Raw genomic sequence first — 20,517 nt, forward strand, 5'->3', positions numbered from 1 at the left:
GCTGGGCTTGCGGTCTGTTGTAATTGCTGCTGTTGCTGGAGGACCGACGCCTTCAATCCTGCCACCTCCAAAGACAGGCCATGAAATTGTTCGGACAGAGCAGCAATTTGATCCATACTGGATCCTAAGTAGGTAAAAAAAATTTTTTTTTTTTTTTTTTACCTACACAAAAATAAGGGCCAGATATAATGTAATGACCGGCAACACGTACAGGGAGGAAAAAGGGAAAGTCCTGCCCAAGGGAGAGGGAAAGGTGGTGACCCCTAACTCTCCTTGCGGCTGGCACCTGACTGCCCTGACGTCCCTAGACGGGTTGCTCACCCGTGCGGCGATCACGTGCCTAAACCCTGGCTTTTCCCATTTTGTGCAAGTTTAGTGCACCAGCAATGCATATGTGCCAGGGACAATAATTTAACCTTGTTCTTTTAGTTCAGTGGGCAACATATACCCATTTTCTAAGTGCACAGGGGAAGGGTTTAATAATCTAGGTAATCCGTATGTGAGTTCAGAGACCCAGGAGGTGACATATTCCCCTTTTTTTCTGTAAAGTACAATACAAGTAAATCCATCTGTTAGATCCTGTGGGGACACATTATTTATTTATTTTTTGCTAAAAAGTATATTTGCGCCCTGCACTGCATTTGTGATAGTGAAAGAAAATCTGTTAATCATCTGTTTAATTGTGGGTGAAAAAAATCATATATTTTTTTTTTCCAAAAAGTACCTTTGCGGCCTACACTGCAAATCTTGTAGTGAAATGGAATCAGTAAATCCATCTCTTTCACTGTGGGGGAAAAAATCTTATTTTTTTCCATAAAGTACCTTTGCTGCATTTGTGACAGTCCAATACAAAATACTGCTGTTATATTCTGGTTTAAAAAAAAACACCCATTTTGTGCAAGATAATACATTTTTGCGGCCTTTTCTGCATTTGTGACAGTCCAATACAAGCGTTAGATACTGCTCTTATATTCTAGTTTAAAAAAAAAACACCCATTTTGTGCAAGACACTACATTTGTGGCCTTTGCTGCATTTGTAACAATCCAATGCAAGCTGTCACGATGCAGAGTTTCAGGAGGCGGGGACGGTCGGGGTGCGCTCGTGTCATCAGCACACCCGGCGTCGCCCGTTCCCGTGGCAACCGCAATAGGGCTCAGCCCCAAGCTGATCACTCGGCGCTGGACTGCATCGGAACTCAGGAGTCATGTGATGCTGGCCAAGTCACATGACTCCACCAGCGCCCTATTTAACCAGCTCAGCTCCCCTAGCTTAAACCCCCTTAATGACCAGACCACTTTTTACAATTCTGCACTACACTACTTTCACCGTTTATTGCTCGGTCATACAAATTACCACCCAAATGAATTTTACATCCTTTTCTTCTCACTAATAGAGCTTTCATTTGGTGGTATTTCATTGCTGCTGACATTTTAACTTTTTTTGATATTAATCAAAATTGACCAAAATTTTTGCAAAGAAACAACATTTTTCACTTTTTGTTGCAAAATTTTTCAATTAAAACTACATTTCTATATAATTTTTCCTCTAAATTTATTGTTCTACATGTCTTATGTATATTTATTGGTTTGGGTAAAAGTTATTGCGTTTACAAACTATGGTGCAAAAATGTTGAATTTACGCACTTTGACTTTCTGAGCACCTGTCATGTTTCCTGAGGTTCTACAATGCCCAGACAGTAGAAACACCCCAGAAATGACCCCATTTCAAAAAGTAGACACCCTAAGGTATTCGCTGATGGGCATAGTGAGTTCATAGAAGTTTTTATTTTTTGTCACAAGTTAGCGGAAAATGATATATTTTTTTCTTGCAAAGTCTCATATTCCACTAACTTGTGACCAAAAAAAAATTTGTACATGAATTTGTGGCCAAAAAAACAAAACGTACACAAACTCACCATACCCCTCACGGAATACCTTGGGGTGTCTTTTTTTTCCAAAATGGGGTCACTTGTGGGGTATTTATACTGCCCTGGCATTTTAGGGGACCTAAAGCGTGAGAAGAAAAAATGCCCTGTGAAATCGTAAAGGTACTCATTGGAATTTGGTCCCCTTTGCGCACCTAGGCTGCAAAAAAGTGTCACACATGTGGTATCGCTGTACTCAGAAGAAGTAGGGCAATGTGTTTTGGGGTGTATTTTTACATATACCCATGCTGGGTGAGATAAATATCTCTGTAAAAAACAACTTTTCCCATTTTTTCATACAAAGTTGTCATTTTACAGAGATATTTCTCTCACCCAGCATGGGTATATGTAAAAATACAACCCAAAACACATTGCTCTACTTCTCCTGAGTACGGCGATACCACATATGTGACACTTTTTTGCAGCCTAGGTGCGCAAAGGGGCCCAAATTCCAATGAGTATCTTTTAGGAGTGCATTTTTAGGCATTTGGATTCCAGACTTCTTCTCACGCTTTAGGGCCCCTAAAATGCCAGGGCAGTATAAATACCCCACAAGAAGACACCCCAAGGTATTCCGTGAGAGGCATGGCGAGTTCCTAGAATATTATTTTTTTTGCACAAGTTAGCGGAAAATGATTTTGTAAGAGAAAAAAATATAAAAAAATTCCGCTAACTTGTGCCCAAAAAAATATATTCTAGGAACTCGCCATGCTCCTCACGGAATACCTTGGGGTGTCTTCTTTCCAAAATGGGGTCACTTATGGGGTATTTATACTGCCCTGGCATTTTAGGGGCCCTAAAGCGTGAAAAGTCTGGTATATAAATGTCTAAAAATTTTTACAGTGAGTAAAATGGTGAGTTCATGTGAGATTTTATTTTTTGTCACAAGTTAGTGGAATATGAGACTTTGTAAGAAAAATAAAATAAAAAATTTCCGCTAACTTGTACCAAAAAAAAAAATCTATGAACTCGCCATGCCCCTCAAAAGTGATCTTTATAGCGCCGCAGCGATTTGACAGTGTTTTTGCAGTGATCAGAAAAAAACAAATTCTGTCACTGCGGTGGGGCGGACTGAACGCAAGTGTGCGCACAAGATCAGGCCTGATCGGGCGAACACTGCGTTTTTTGTAGAGCCTATAGAACATGTCCTATTCTTGTCCGCAATTGCGGACAAGAAAAGGCATTTTCTATATAGTTCTGGCAATGTGCGGATCCGCTAAATGCGGAAAGCACATTGCCGGTGTCCGTGTTTTGCAGATCCACAGTGTCCGTGTTTTGCGGATCCACAAAACACATACGGACGTCTGAATGGAGCCTTACAGGGGGGTGATCAATGACAGGGGGGTGATCAGGGGTTAATACGGGGTTAATAAGTGACAGGGGGGGTGTAGTGTAGTGTGGTGCTTGGTGCTACTTATTACAGAGCTGCCTGTGTCCTCTGGTGGTCGATCCAAGCAAAAGGGACCACCAGAGGACCAGGTAGCAGGTATATCAGACGCTGTTAACAAAACAGCGTCTGATATACCTTTCAAGGGTTAAAAAAAAATCGCATCTATAGCCTGCCAGTGAATGATCGCCGCTGGCAGGCTGTAGATCAACTAGTTTACCTTTCAATCCTGTGAACGGGCACGTCAACGAGGAATAACACGGCCGCCCGCAGGACGCAATCCTGCGTTAGGCGGTCGGGTAGCGGTTAAACAGGCAATCTGCTGGCCACAGATTGCCTGTTATTGACGTCCTTCCTGCGATATACTTACCTGGTTGTTGTTCCTGCTTGGCTTCTGTTTTCCCGTCCGTTAATGCTTTGGTCTTGGCGTGTCCCTCCTGGTTTTGACTTTGGCTTCTCCTGACGATCCTCTACTTGCTGCTCCGGTACCTTTCTGCCCTCTTAGTTATTGACGCGTCTTGTTTGACTTCCCTGTTGCATGTGTTGTTTGTCTTCCCTGCACTTTCCTAAATAAGGGTTTGTCGACCAGTTGCCCCCTGTCGCTAGGACTTGCGAGGCAAGTAGGCAGGGACAGGTGTGCGGGTGGAGTTCAGTGGTCACTTCCCCACCCCCTGTGTGTGTGACACAAGCGTTTTAAATACTGCTGTTATATTCTGGTTTTAAAAAAACACCCATTTTGTGCAAGACACTACATTTGCGGCTTTTGCTGCATTTGTGACAGTGCAATACAAGAGTTGGATACTGCTGTTATATTCTGGTTTTAAAAAAACACCCATTTTGTGCTTGATACATTTGCGGCCTTTGCTGCATTTCTGTCAGTCCAATACAGCCAGTCAATACTGCAGTCAATTGTTAGTTGACAAATTAACATTTTTTGTGACCGTGAAGTAATTGTATAAAGTTTGCCTGTCACACATTTGTGTGACCTCAAGAAATGTTACCTCTTTATGGCACCGGCACTGCCTTACTGTCAGTGAACTTAATTGTTGACTATTGGCAGTTACATTGTCCCATGGATCCCTGATTCACCATTACCCGTGATCACCATGGTAGGCGCATAAAAGAACATTGCAAGTTGATAGAGAAGATATTTAATTGGATCAGGATGTCACAGGAGTCTACAAAGCGGCAGCCTCTACTGTCTAACATTTCTAAATCCCAAATACCCCACCGACATTCCTTGTAATTTTTTATTAATCATTCCAATAACAGGGCATCGTAAGAGTCCTATATTGTTATTTATCGTCACTATCTCCCCGAGTCGGGAGTGCGTAATTGCTGCGCGCCCTCTCCTTTATTTGGATGCTTCTTCTTCAATAACTTGTCCCACATTTCCACCCGATCAGATTCCAGCCATTGACCTTCCTTGGATGTGGTATCCTTTTCTCATGCTCCCTCTTTGGCATGGAACCCTGATTCCCCGTTACCCGTGATCACCATTGTAGGCGCATAAAAGAACATCAAAAGTTGATAGGGAAGATATCCAGTTGGATCGTGGACATCACGGGGACATGCGACATGGTGGAGCAGTATGTGTGCACACGCCTACATGTGCTGACTGATGGGTCTGCCCCCTTCAACTTCTGGGTCTCCAAATTGGGCACATGGCCTGAGCTTGCCCTTTACGCCTTTGGGGTGCTGGCTTGCCCTGCAGCCAGTGTATTGTCTGAATGTTTGTTTAGCACGGCAGGAGGGGGTTATCAAAGAGAAGAGCAGTCGCCTGTCCACAGCCAATGTGGACAAGCTCATATTCATTAAAATGAACCAGGCAGGGATCCCACAGGACTTGTCCGTACCTTGTGCAGAATAGACATGTATACCGGCCTCACCCAGCGATTGTTGTACTCCAGCGCACTTTCTCTCTGCTTTATTTTTTATACTTCCAAATGTTTTGGGGTCTACCCAAATTTGAACAAAAAATAAAATAAAAAACAAAACCAGTGTTGGCTACCTCCTCCTCCACCGCCGCTTCCACCTTCACCGCCACATCCACCGCCTCCACAACCTCCTACTCTATATGGACCTCCTCCTCCTAGATCAAGATTATTATTTTTTATTTTTATGTATTTAATGTTATTTGAAGTCATTTCCCTATCCACATTTGTTTCCAGAGCACTTGCCATGCTCGTAACCACATTTTGCTGCCATTTGCAGCCCTCTAGCCCTTTCCATGACTTTTTTAGAGCTATTTTAGTGATCCAAAGTTCAGGTCCCCATTGACTTCAATGGGGTTCGGGGTCAAGTTCGTGTCCCGACCATGACATATTTTGTGAAGTTCGGCCGAACCCGTCGAACCCGAACATCCAGGTGTCCGCTCAACTCTAATTGTAAGCTCTTGCGAGCAGGGCCTTCATTCCTCTTGTAATTATTGACATGTTTGTTGCTATGTTATTTATAACTGTTTGTACATGAACCCCTGAACTGTAAAGCACTGCATAATATGTTGGCTCTATATAAATAAAGATTATTATTATTATTATTATTAACGGTCTGTTCTTCGATGCCTGTCCATAGTTCCTGCGCGCTGTGCAGTTTTTACCCCAAACAGAGGAGTTTCAGTACAGCCTGCTGTTGTTTCCCCTGGCTGTCCTGAAGTTGGTGGTGCAGGTGTTACTCTGACCGGATGAAGAGGTGGTAGAGGAGAAAGCGGAATAGGAGGAGGAGGCAACAGGAGGCACTCAACGTCCAGCAATTCTCAGTGGCGGTAAGACATCCGCCAAACTGCTTTCCACCGCCACTACATTTACCCAGTGGGCTTTTAGGAAGATATAACGTCCCTGCCCATGCTTACTGAGCCACACATTGGTGGTTATATGAACATTGCCACTGATGTTTTTCGTGCAGGGCAGGGATTGCCGCCTTGAAAAGTAGTGGTGGCATGTACCGTGGGACAGCCACCGTCAGTATGTTTTTCAAACTGTCCGTCTACACCAGATGGAATGGCAGCATTTCAAAAGGCATTCAGGGCTAGGGCTTGCAGGTGGTTAGGGGGGTACTTCATCTTTCTCTCTAGTGTTTGGGGGATGGACAGCTAAACGCTTCAATGAGACAGTGTTGAGATTCTCAGTGACACTGGGGGTGGTGGTGGTGTTGCTGTCACATCCTCACTTTGAGGGGTGCCAGGTGGCCCTGTCACTCCAGAGGGGGAGGAAGAGGCCGAGACCGCAGCAGAAGAAGGAGAAGGAGGAGCCTCAGATCTTTCATATTTTTTCACGTGTCTACTCCACTGCAGATCATGCTTTGCAATTAGATGCCTAGCCATGCAGGTGGAGCTCAGGTTTAGAACATTTATGCCTCACTTCAGCACATTGCCATGCCAGGTAACTCCTTTGAGCTGGCTTTGGTTGCTCTCCCCCTCAGCACGTTGAGCAGTAGCAGGCATACTGGCTGGGGGTCGGCCACTCTGATTTTGCACCCTGCTCCCTCTTTTGCTGTGCGGCTGGCGCTGCGTGACCCCCACCTCTTTCTCCGAACTGCACACATCACTTTGATGACCTGGATGCCATATGAGGTCTAGGACCTCATCATCCTCCACATCATCTTCCACCCACTCCTCACCCCTGCCCTCCTTGCCAGTCTGCACAGTGCAGAAAGCCACAGTAGTTGACACCTGTGTTTCATCATCAGCAGCAGCAGAGACATGCTGCGGCGCTCCTAACACATACTCATCCTCAATCATAAGTGGTTGGGCATCAATTCTCTCAATCACTTTCACTTCTGGGGCAGGGCTAGGTGGATGGCCCACAAACCCCCCCCCCAGCAGAGTAATAAAAAAGCATAAGTGACTGCTGAATGACTTGGGGCTCAGAATGCTTGGCTGATGTGCAAGGGGTTGAGGTGGAAGATGGATGCCTGTAGGCCACAGGTGCCACCTCTGCTCTTCTTGTTCTGGCCTCACCATTCTTAGAGCCTGCATGCACCAAAGGAAGGTGTTTCATTTGGGAGTGTAGCTGGTGCAGATCGACAATGTCCTCTCCCTACAGCAGGAGCCCCACCACCACCAACACCAGCAGCACCACGAGCAAGGCCATGCCTCTATTTGATTCTCTCCTCATTTTACTGTCACCCAACAAATTGGCTGAATGATGTCACAGTGCAAATGAAGTGTTTTGCACCCCAAAAAATAGCTATAGGTCATCGAGGTATTAAAAAGAATAAAATCCTAAAACTGTCCCTCAGTGCAGCAGCGTCCTGTCCCTATACTAGTCAGAGCAGAATGTGATTCGGCATTTATGCCATGACAATATTAGGCATGACTGTGATGGCTTCCGAGTGCCCACTGCTTAAAAGCTTGTTGATTGGCTGTGCTGCAGCCATTTAACAAGCTATATATAAAATCCGAACCACGAACACAGACTTTCTTGCCAATGTCCGTGTTCGGGCTCAGGTTCATGGACACTAATGTTTGGTATGAATCTGAATAGTACTGTCCAGGTTTTCTCATCCCTAGCTGTGGTGTGTTCCCAAACTTCAACCTGCAAAATATATTAAATTTCAACTATGTGGAGATGCACCTTAACATGACATAGCAAGCTAAAATTTGTGTGATCTCTCAAAAAAATGTTTGTCCACTACCATGTGTATTGTAAGACACGTATATTCTGTTTCCCAAACTTTAATCCCCCCCAAAAATTAAAATTTAACTGTGTGGAGAGGAAACTACATATTTTTGCCTACTATGACACGTTATCACTCACACACGTTATTATCCACTACCCTTGTGTATTGTAAGACACTCGTATGCTATTTTCTGAAAGCTGAACAAAAAAATACAAATGAACTATGTGGAGATGCCATGACATTGAGTCCAGACTAGTATTTCAGGTCTTTTCAATGAGATTACAAATGCTACAACTATCCTTTGGATGGTAAAACATGTGTTGCACAGTTTTGAGCTGTTTCCTGTCACAGCTCAGGATGGGAAAAACCCTCAGCCGTGCGATGCCAGAAGATGTTGGTCGCTGCAAGGCCAGGACAGGAATCAGGGAGCAGGTCACCTCCTATCACATCCCTAATTCTGACCCTGTCTCCTAGCCGTATGAGCCGGCCCTGATGGTAGGAGGGCTCATACTCCGGAACCTAAGATTCCTACTAGCCCTCAGGGTGGCCCTGGACTAGGAGCAGGGTAAGACTACCTGTTCCTCCTAGATACGGACGAACAGGAGTCTCACTGGCCAAGCTACAAAGAAAGGGGGACATAACTTATGGCAATGGCAGGTAAATGCAACAAGTACAACACCTACCTGCCAGAGACACAAAGCCTGGAACCCATGCAGAAGCGCTGCTGTCCACAAGAACACAAAGGGACACAGCACACATCACACAGGAACCCAGGACCATAAGCTGCAATAAACAAGCAGACCAAAGACACACCTTCATAACATCATGTATAAGATAAACTTATGACCACAAGGGTGGCCCTCACTGGCAGATGATATATAACCAGGAGGATGACTCCAGCTAACCATGGCTGAAGTACCCCTCAGCTTCAGACATTTAGAGGAAGCTAAATAGCCCAAGTGGCCACACCCACACAGACACACACAGGAAAGGGAATTAACCCTTCCAAGACCAGACAGGGTAGTGAAGCCACTTAAAGGAAAAGTGCACACATACAGAAACCCTGTGCAATACAAACAGGGAAAGTGCACACCATACAAACTAAAAGCACACCTACAAAGAGAGGTTGCCAGGTGCAACCGCATGCACTACACAGCAAGCTGCCTCGCAACAGCTCAGGCTGCTATACTGCGAATAACAACATGTTGCCAGCGGCAACCACAAGTGAGGCAACAAACTAGCAGCCCTCGCCTGTGGTAGAACAACCAAACCAGACTGCAGGCAACAGCATGCTGTTCAGGAGTGACGACCATGACCATGGTCGTGACATTTCCTCTCTTCATCCCCTCCCCAGAAAAAAATGAAAGAAATGTATTTGCAGGTAGCTGTTATTAAGGTTCTGCAGCAGCTGCTGCTGTGTTAGGCAGTGAATGCAGCTAGAACGCACTGCCAGGCACACCTAGCCTCAGCATCTCACTCCATGGCTTAAAGCTATTTTACACTATTATTTTCTTTACACAATAATTCTAGCCTTTCCCTTTAATGTCCCTGACAGTAGAATAGATTGTTTTTCTGTCAGACACTGCAGGACCCATCTACCCTCATTCACAGCCCAACACAGAATTGTGTTCTGCTCATTCTGCAAGGGTACCTTCCTGCCTGCTGCAGCATTGATTGGCTCATCCAGGCTGTCTGCCAACCTGGGAGCCAATCGGGGCATGCCACCCCCTACTTCCTCTTAGGGTCATGTGACAACCGTTCTTCTTACTCCCTAGTGCTTTTTCCTGCCGACATCTGCAGTAAAATGTCGATGAGAGCTGTTTTACTGGATTCATCCGAAACTAACCTGAAAAGGTTTTTGTTTGCCAGACCAAATTTTGCCCAGTTCGTTAAGAACTAGTACGCTTATCTCTAGTTTGTATTAGGTGCTTCACTGATGGACAATAAGGCCATGCATACAAGACCATACAGCTTATCTAGCACTTGAAAAAGGATATCCAGGCCTGTTGGCACCATATTCTTTTTTTCTATTAGGTAGTTACAACCTGTGCAAGTCTGTTGAATAATATATGTATATATATTCTATAATACTGGTATCTTCTTACGTGGAACAAAGGTCTTTGGGCCCCCTCAGGCTCCTGGGCCCGGTAGCGACGGCTGCTTCTCCTCCCCAATAGCTACGCCCCTGACTATGTTATCTACCATAATCCTAAACCAATGGCTCACGCTCAAGCTTTCAGAAACCATTGTAAATAAGCAATTTCTTCTAACAAGTTATGATCTTGGTGATCTGCTGTAAGATCATTAACACAGTGTCAGACTAGTATATAGTCAAATTTCATTAATCTACCATCTGAGATAAAGATAGTCCTGATTGGAATGCAGTATTTACCTGATAGTTTGGCATACCAAGTCCAAGCCTTAATTGTCAGCCATGGAGCCACTGGAGACATATTTGAAAATGCATAGTTGGTTAGACTACAGGAATTATATGATATCACCCTATCACTGATATTACTATAGTTTGTAATGTACAGATTTCCAATGTTAAACAGCAGTTATTAAATTATACAGCACATGGAAAAAAAATTGTGTAAGGTAGGAAGGCTCTACAAAAGAATTTCTGGTGGGAATTAGGGAAGTCTTGGTCAAGAAATAGGTTAGTCTCTTCTTTTCACAGAACATTCATTCCTCCTGCTTGCTTCAGGTAGATCATGATACTATTAGCACCTGGGCTAACTGATTTAATCTGGGATATTATACTGCAGGGTGGAGAGCATTCTATATATGGGGGTATTATGTTTCAGGGTTAAGAGTGTTATATATACTACCACTACAGGTGAGCCTTATACTATAGGCGACTATGCAGGAAGGAGCATTATATGTATGGAGCATTATACAACAGGGGGGAGAGCTTTATGTATATAGAGGCATTACACTACAGCGGGACTATGGGGGGGAGAGCATTTTATATATGGAACCAATATAGTACAGGAAGAGAGAATTAGATATATGGGGCATTATACTACAGGGGGGATACAGGGAGGGAGAGAATTATATATATACGGGGGCATTATACTACTAGGAGACTACAGGGGGGAGGGCGTTATATATATTATGGGGGCCAATACAGGGGGGGTATTATACTGTAATATGACGGAAGGCATTATGTATACTACCGCTGCAGAGGGGCATTATACTATGGGGCACTACAGGGGTGAGAACATTACATACTACCAATATAGGGGGCATTATACTACAGAGGTACTAAGGGGGAGAGCATTATACAGTGGGATGCGAAAGTTTGGGCAACCTTGTTAATCGTCATGATTTTCCAGTATAAATCGTTGGTTGTTGCGATAAAGAATGTCAGTTAAATATATCATATAGGAGACACACACAGTGATATTTGAGAAGTGAAATGAAGTTTATTGGATTTACAGAAAGTGTGCTATAATTGTTTAAACAAAATTAGGCAGGTGCATAAATTTGGGCACTGTTGTCATTTTATTGATTCCAAAACCTTTAGAACGAATTATTGGAACTCAAATTGGCTTGGTAAGCTCAGTGATCCCTGACCTACATACACTGGTGAATCCAAATATGAGAAAGAGTATTTAAGGGGGTCAATTGTAAGTTTCCCTCCTCTTAAATTTCTCTGAAGAGTAGCAACATGGGGGTCTCAAAACAACTCTCAAATGACCTGAAGACAAAGATTGTTCACCATCATGGTTTAGGGGAAGGATACAGAAAGCTGTCTCAGAGATTTCAGCTGTCTGTTTCCACAGTTAGGAACATATTGAGGAAATGGAAGACCACAGGCTCAGTTCAAGTTAAGGCTCGAAGTGGCAGACCAAGAAAAATCTCGGATAGACAGAAGCGACGAATGGTGAGAACAGTCAGAGTCAACCCACAGACCAGCACCAAAGACCTACAATATCATCTTGCTGCAGATGGAGTCACTGTGCATCGTTCAACCATTCGGCGCACTTTACACAAGGAGATGCTGTATGCGAGAGTGATGCAGAGGAAGCCTTTTCTCTGCCCACAGCACAAAAAGTGCCGCTTGAGGTGGGCTAAAGCACATTTGGACAAGCCAGCTTCATTTTGGAATAAGGTGCTGTGGACTGATGAAACTAAAATTTAGTTATTTGGCCATAACAAGGGGCGCTATGCATGGAGGAAAAAACACAGCATTCCAAGAAAAACACCCGCTACCTACAGTCAAATATGGTGGTGGTTCCATCACTCTGTGGGGCTGTGTGGCCAGTGCAGGGACTGGGAATTTTATCAAAGTTTAGGGACGCATGGATTCCCCTCAGTATCAGCAGATTCTGGAGACCAATAACCACGAATCAGTGACAAAGCTGAAGCTGCGCGGGGCTGGATCTTTCAACAAGACAACGACCCTAAACACTGCAAAAAATCCAGTAAGGCATTTATGCAGAGGAACAAGTACAACGTTCTGGAATGGCCATCTCAGTCCCTAGACCTGAATATAATTGAAAATCTGTGGTGTGACTTAAAGAGAGCTGTCCATGCTCAGAAGCCATCAAACCTGAATGAACTAAAGATGTTTTGTAAAGAGGAATGGTCCAAATACCTTCAACCAGAATCCAGACTCTCATTGGAACCTACAGGAAGCGTTTAGAGGCTGTAATTTCTACAAAAGGAGGATCTACTAAATATTGATTTCATTAATTTTTTGTGGTGCCCAAATTTATGCACCTGCCTAATTTTGTTTAAACAATTATAGCACACTTTCTGTAAACCCAATAAACTTCATTTCACTTCTCAAATATCACTGTGTGTGTCTCCTATATGATATACAGGTCCTTCCAAAAAAATTAGCATATTGTGATAAAGTTCATTATTTTCTGTAATGTACTGATAAACATTAGACTTTCATATATTTTAGATTCATTACACACAACTGAAGTAGTTCAAGCCTTTTATTGTTTTAATATTGATGATTTTGGCATACAGCTCATGAAAACCCAAAATTCCTATCTAAAAAAATTAGCATATTTCATCCGACCAATAAAAGTCAACCTTCAAATAATTATGTTCAGTTATGCACTCAATACTTGGTCGGGAATCCTTTTGCAGAAATGACTGCTTCAATGCGGCGTGGCATGGAGGCAATCAGCCTGTGGCACTGCTGAGGTGTTATGGAGGCCCAGGATGCTTCGATAGCGGCCTTAAGCTCATCCAGAGTGTTGGGTCTTGCGTCTCTCAACTTTCTCTTCCCAATATCCCACAGATTCTCTATGGGGTTCAGGTCAGGAGAGTTGGCAGGCCAATTGAGCACAGTAATACCATGGTCAGTAAACCATTTACCAGTGGTTTTGGCACTGTGAGCAGGTGCCAGGTCGTGCTGAAAAATGAAATCTTCATCTCCATAAAGCTTTTCAGCAGATGGAAGCATGAAGTGCTCCAAAATTTCCTGATAGCTAGCTGCATTGACCCTGCCCTTGATAAAACACAGTGGACCAACACCAGCAGCTGACATGGCACCACAGACCATCACTGACTGTGGGTACTTGACACTGGACTTCAGGCATTTTGGCATTTCCCTCTCCCCAGTCTTCCTCCAGACTCTGGCACCTTGATTTCCGAATGACATGCAAAATTTGCTTTCATCCGAAAAAAGTACTTTGGACCACTGAGCAACAGTCCAGTGCTGCTTCTCTGTAGCCCAGGTCAGGCGCTTCTGCCGCTGTTTCCTGTTCAAAAGTGGCTTGACCTGGGGAATGCGGCACCTGTAGCCCATTTCCTGCACACGCCTGTACACGGTGGCTCTAGATGTTTCTACTCCAGACTCAGTCCACTGCTTCCGCAGGTCCCCCAAGGTCTGGAATCAGTCCTTCTCCACAATCTTCCTCAGGGTCTGGTCACCTCTTCTCGTTGTGCAGCGTTTTCTGCCACACTTTTTCCTTCCCACAGACTTCCCACTGAGGTGCCTTGATACAGCACTCTGGGAACAGCCTATTCGTTCAGAAATTTCTTTCTGTGTCTTACCCTCTTGCTTGAGGGTGTCAATGATGGCCTTCTGGACAGCAGTCAGGTCGGCAGTCTTACCCATGATTGCGGTTTTGAGTAATGAACCAGGCTGGGAGTTTTTAAAAGCCTCAGGAATCTTTTGCAGGTGTTTAGAGTTAATTAGTTGATTCAGATGATTAGGTTAATAGCTCGTTTAGAGAACCTTTTCATGATATGCTAATTTTTTGAGATAGGAATGAGCTGTATGCCAAAATCATCAATATTAAAACAATAAAAGGGTTGAACTACTTCAGTTGTGTGTAATGAATCTAAAATATATGAAAGTCTAATGTTTATCAGTACATTACAGAAAATAATGAACTTTATCGCAATATGCTAATTTTTTTAGAAGGACCTGTATTTAACTGACATTTTTTTATCGTAATAACCAACGATTAATACAGGAAAATCATGACGATTAAGGCTACTTTCACACTTGCGTTCGTCGGTCCGCTCGTGAGCTCCGTTTGAAGGAGCTCACGAGCGGACCCGAACGCTTCCGTCCAGCCCTGATGCAGTCTGAATGGAGCGGATCCGCTCAGACTGCATCAGTCTGGCGGCGTTCAGCCTCCGCTCCGCTCGCCTCCGCACGGCCAGGCGGACAGCTGAACGCTGCTTGCAGCGTTCAGCTGTCCGCCTGGCCGTGCGGAGGCGAGCGGATCCGTTCAGACTTACCATGTAAGTCAATGGGAACGGATCCGCTTGAAGATGACACCATATGGCTCAATCTTCAAGCGGATCCGTCCCCCATTGACTTTACATTGAAAGTCTGAACGGATCCGCTCAGGCTACTTTCAGACTTAGAAATTTTTCTAAGTTATTAATGCAGACGGATCCGTACTGAACGGAGCCTCCGTCTGCATTAATATGATCGGATCCGTTCAGAACGGATCCGATCAAGCGCAAGTGTGAAAGTAGCCTTACAAGGTTGCCCAAACTTTCGCATCCCACTGTATATACTACCATTACAGACCATTATAGTACAAGGGGGGGGGGGGTGAGATTATACTACAGTGGGACTACGGGAAGTTGAGAGCATTATAAATATAATACAGTGGGACATTATGATACAGTGGCACTATGGGGGAGTCATTATAATACAGGTCAGACCACTACATGAAGCATTATAATACAGGATGAAATATAATACAGGAGGCACTACAGGTGGAGGGCATTATAATACAGGCCAGAGCAGTACAGGGGACATGGGGGCATTATAATGCAGGCCAGAGTACTTCAGGGGGCATTATACATGTGGGGCATTATACATGTGGGCACTACAGTGGCACCCGGAGGAGGAGGATGATGGAAAAGTTAGAAACCTAAAATGTCTGTGAGCCAAACTCTGCAGATGCAACACAGCTGAAAGTTGTCATCTTGGTTGTCTGGTCTGAATGGAGAAGATGAGGAAAGAGACCATCTACGGTACATCAGAGGAGACATGGTGCAGTATTCTCCCGTATGTGTGATAGCACTGTATCTAATGTCCATCCATATATGTCTTTAACAGTAGGGCTGGGGGGGGGGGGGGATGTGGGATTGGATTGAGAATTTAGCATGGAGGAGGGGACATCATTTACATTTTCATCTCAGGTAGCAGAAAGGCTAGAATCAGCCATAAATGGGGCACCTTCTTTTTTTTTTTTCTAAGAACAGTCAACAAAAAAACATATGCTATAGAAGACACCCAAGATAGTCTCCCTGTTGATGAGTTTGGACTGGCATGAAGGTAAGGTTCAGGCAGAGGCACAGGACCCCATACATAGCTGTGTTGGTGGTGGTTGTGGTAGTGATAGTAGTAGCATGCAGCCATGGTGATAGCGACAAGGTCAGTAATAGCTGTGGCTATAGTGGCACTTGGGGCAAATACAGAGGAGAGAATTGTTAGGGGGGCCAAGGAGCCCAAGATGACATATCACAGTCTGATAATAGTGGGGAGGGTGAGGAGTCTGAAGATGATCGTGTGTTGGACAGAACCTGGGAGATGGATGAGGATGATGAGGAGGAGCAGGTAACATCAAAGGAGGAGGGCAGTAGCAGCAGTGGCAAAAAAAGAGCTTCCAGAAACTTCCAGCGTGAGATCTATTTCTATTGTGGTCAGCTTGGGAACTGGTGATCCCACCAATACTGTGGGTGCAGATGCTCACGCTGATACAATAGATGGTGGAAGAAGAACAGCTTCTGCATCTTGCTGGAGGCCTTGTAGCTGTTGGGGACCCAGGAGGATGAGGTTGAGGAGCTGCCACTGAAGGAAGAGTCAGTAGTGGAGGAGCAGGAGGCCGATAATGATGACGACAACAACACCTGTCATAACAACTAATGATGAGCAAAGTTATGAAAAATTAGTTATGAAAGATTCGTCTGCTTTGCCGAATTTCACAAAGAAATCCGATTTGTGATGAATTACTTTGTCATGAAATGCATTTCTTTGTATGTAGTAGATGCAATGACTTGAAAAAGTGGTCATGCTGCCCCCGTCATTGAACTTCTCAGATGCTCTGTTCATCACTGATTGCGGCATCTGATGCTACAATTTCAGGGGTTAATCAGGTTTAAAAAAAATAATACATACTCACCTTATCCATTTGCACCACGTAAAATCTCACACAGTGGGCCCGGCCACCGTGCTGGCATTGTGACGTCACACATCACAAGATTTTGCATGGTATCTTTAATCAAGATGGCCGTGATGGTCTCTCCGCGGGCAAATGGATGAGGTATGTTTTTTTTTGTTTGTATTTTTTACCGCCATTTCAGGAAAAATTGACTAATTAGCACGAAGTGCAAGGAAATTCGGCTTTGTGGCGAATCAAATTTTTCCTGAAATTTGGATCAAAGTCAATTCGTTTGGCTTTGATTTGCTCAACATTAATAACAAACGACCAATCATCACAGTGGTGACAGAGCCAGAAAAAACTTGGTCCTTGGGTATGCTGGCAAATATGGCTAGCTGAAAGCTTGCTTGTTTACGTTCTCACAAGTGTATCGTTTACACCCTTGCTATGAAAGTAAAATGTGGGAATGTTTAATTGTTGCTGAAAGGGAGGCCAAATTGGTTTATTACCATGATACACTGTGTATTCAGCCTTTGGTGAGCTGATGCCTGCCGTCTGCAAGTCTAACACACTGTCTCTGCTACCACATAAAGCATATGCCGAAGCAGCCAGTTAATTACTATCAACATGATAGAGCAGTTTTTCCATGTGCCAATCCAGGTTAGTGCAAATCAGCAAATAGAGATGTACCACCTGAACAACCATGTTCAGTGTTTCTGGACTGTGATATTTTTCAGCCGCATACCGCTTTCCCTGACCATATGTACCAGTGTCCAGAACTGGCCCAGTTTGCTCTCTATGTATTGTCCATCCTCCAGTGTCATGTCAGAGAGGGTTTTCAATGCTGCAGGCGGCATTGGCACACCCAAATGGACAAACTTGTCCTCTGCGAGCATACAAAACATCACATTTGTCAAAATGAATGCAGCGAGGATCCATGAAGATTTTCACACACTTTCGGCTGAGGCCTGAACTACCATTCCTGATGGTAACGATTTATTGCCGACCCCATCACACCACTGCCTCTGTCTACCTGCCTACTATCATGCTCCGTACCATGTAGCTACTGCTGCTGCCACCGCAGATACTATTGGCAGCTGCCAATCCCCCTTTTGTCACTACCATTACCACTACACAGCTGCCACTAGTACTATTCTACTGCCCTAATGCAGCCGCACACACATCTACTGCCTTGTATGTTCCATATGGTGCTGCTACTGCTGCGGGTACTATTGCAGCCACATACCACTATGACTCCAATCTTTCCACATCCACACTGCACCGCTACAGCTGCCATTCAAAAGGGAGAATTTTTCCAGGCTCATTCAGAACACACTACTCTTCCTTCAGTTCTTGAGACACATTTACACATGTGTGTGTATATAAACAGGGGCAGGCATCTGCTCCCATTAAGGCATATTTTTTGGAACAGATGTTTAGAACAAGGCACTGTTTTTTCCAATATCCCTCTGTGCTTCCAGGGCAATTGGAACACTTTTGATTTCGGTACAAATTCGATTCGGACACAAATTAAATTCTCTAAATCTGATACAAATGTATCTCTAATACACTAAACGAATATATATATATATATATATATATATATATATATATACACACACAAAAACACAAACTAACATATCCCCCAACCTTCTGCATTTCTAGTTTCACTTTTGATAACAATTTTACTAGAGAGAGGGAGCCCGAGAAGATTCATTATGCCAGGGGAAACATATATCCTTCCAGATGAAACTCAGTGGCTTCCTGTATACAGTTTGTCCTTAAAGCGGCGGTCCACCACAAGAATTTATCCCTTATCTACAAGATAGCGGATAACTTTTTGATACTGTTATGAGACTGCCATCTCCATAAGTCTCACATAACTGATTGAAAGCCACAATTCCTTTGACCCGGGCACCATTTTCTTGTGATTGGTGGGGGTCCCAGTAGTTGGATCCCCATTGACCACATACTTATTCCCCCTTATGGTGAGACAACACCTTTAAGATGTGTCTGTGTAGGTATATACTAAAAGAAAAAGTCAATATAAGCACTCATGAATTAATATATTGTGCTGTACTGCATTTAGTTTGTTAATTTTGCACTAAATTAGTTGAGAAGGCACAATATGCTTACAAATTGATGATTTTCTCAGGAATCATACAAAACACATCTTTATGATGACAGTAAATTTAAGTTTTAGTGAAGAAAAAAATAAATATTAAATATAAAATCAAACCTAACATCTTTCTGTGGTAAATCTCTAACGACAGAATGATTTATTTCCATTATAATACAATTCGTCAATGGCATGGTTTGTGGTAGAGCAAATACATTGTAATATTTCCATACTGTGCAGCATTTAAAATCACAATTCAGTGTGACAGTCTGACATCCATGGTTAAGTGATGAGACAGAAGCACCCGAACCATTTGTAAAGGCTGTTCACGTACCGTATAAGACACAAAACCACATATATGGAAGGCTCAGACTTGGCAGAACATGTCAACTGTAGCAAAGCGAAACAATCAGTACAGCATGATGAGACTCAGAGTTATAAAATGATGTTGCTTCATCTTTCAACAGGCCATCCTGATAGGCAGTCAATCCTCAAACACGTCATGTAATAAATTGAAATAATATCTAAAATATACCATTTTCTGTACTTAAAAAAATACATATAAAAGGAATATAAAATTGGAAACTGAGAAGAAAACTGCTATTTGGCTTCTCCTAGCAAATTTATTTTTGTGTTTTCTGTCTCTATTATATTTCATTGTTTTGACTTGACGTAATGTGTGAAGACGCTGGAGCCAACATGGTCAGCAACATGGTCTTCTGCTGTAGTATGTCTGCACTTATAAGTGACTGAGATTGGGTTCATGAATCTGTGCTATAGTATGATGTAGAAACACCGAAGAAATCATAAAAAGGACATTTCAGAGAAATATATAAAATATTAGCAAATTTCCAGTAGGCTACATCATTTTACAAACCTTCCAGAAGTCATTCGCAAGCCCCAGTAGTCCCCCAGTCTACATGTCATTTGCATTAAGAGGCCCATAACATTCCACTTGTGGTACCAATAAGAATAAATCCAGTCTATTTCATGTAACACTGTATGAATGTATAATTTGTACCTACATATACAGCAGATGCAATATGTACACATATACATGGGATTTTGCCTCTATATGTAACCACCAGTAAATGAAACTGAAATAGCTCTCTTGCATCAAGATCCACACACATTAAATAAAATTGTCAACTTACACTTCAAAAATAATATTTTTCTTTAAATTAACATATGATTAAAAATAAAAAGTATACTTTCTTTTCACAGCGACACATACATGAGTGTACTGAATACAGACTATTTGTGCAACAGCAGCATACAAAAGTTTCTACTGAGCTTGGTGTACAGATCTGATATGTTGTAGGAAAGAATAACACAGAGCCCACTCCTGCTGCTGGGGAGTACATATATACACATACATTTGAAGTGACTTGTGCAGCCCTCTCCAGCAGCCTTAGAGGTAGGTCAAGCTAAAATTTTGGAGCAACTGACTCAAAACAGCAACATTGGTTTAACCACTTTTCACTGGCACAAAGAACCAGCCAATGGACTTTCCATTTATTCTTTGTGTGGTGTGTTTTTTAACTTTTTTCTTTCCCACTCACAATGTGTTACCTTCTAGGGAAAAAAAAAAAAAAAATGATATTTAGCTATCAAACTTGTCCATAAATTTTGCCGTTGCGGGTGGAATCATCCAATTAGAATAAACACAGTCATTGGCATATCTTGTAAAAACAGACTTATTGGCATCGAATCTCGGGATTGGAACGGGGCTCTCTTCAGGCCAGTTCGGATAAGACATGCCTAAAAATGAAAAGACATCATTTGTTCTGCACTGAAGAATGAAAAATATATAGAATAGCTTCACGTGCAGACAGTAAGGCCCTTGGCAAAACTCCCTTTAATAAGAAA

The 20,517-nt window shown here is 43.2% G+C and overlaps 1 protein-coding gene across 1 annotated transcript in view; it reads right to left on the reverse strand.

The window, feature by feature from the left end:
• Positions 1-18,799: 18,799 nt before the first annotated feature.
• The window catches only part of RET (ret proto-oncogene), a 93,984-nt gene continuing 92,266 nt past the window's right edge, over positions 18,800-20,517 (reverse strand). Inside the window, exon 20 of the mRNA XM_044300041.1 lies at positions 18,800-20,409. Coding sequence (XP_044155976.1) covers positions 20,252-20,409 — 158 coding nt within the window. The 3' untranslated portion in view covers positions 18,800-20,251. The remainder of the gene's footprint in view (positions 20,410-20,517) is intronic.

The sequence above is a fragment of the Bufo gargarizans genome, chromosome 6, assembly GCF_014858855.1.
Source record: "Bufo gargarizans isolate SCDJY-AF-19 chromosome 6, ASM1485885v1, whole genome shotgun sequence".
In the NCBI taxonomy this organism is placed as follows: Eukaryota; Metazoa; Chordata; class Amphibia; order Anura; family Bufonidae; genus Bufo; species Bufo gargarizans.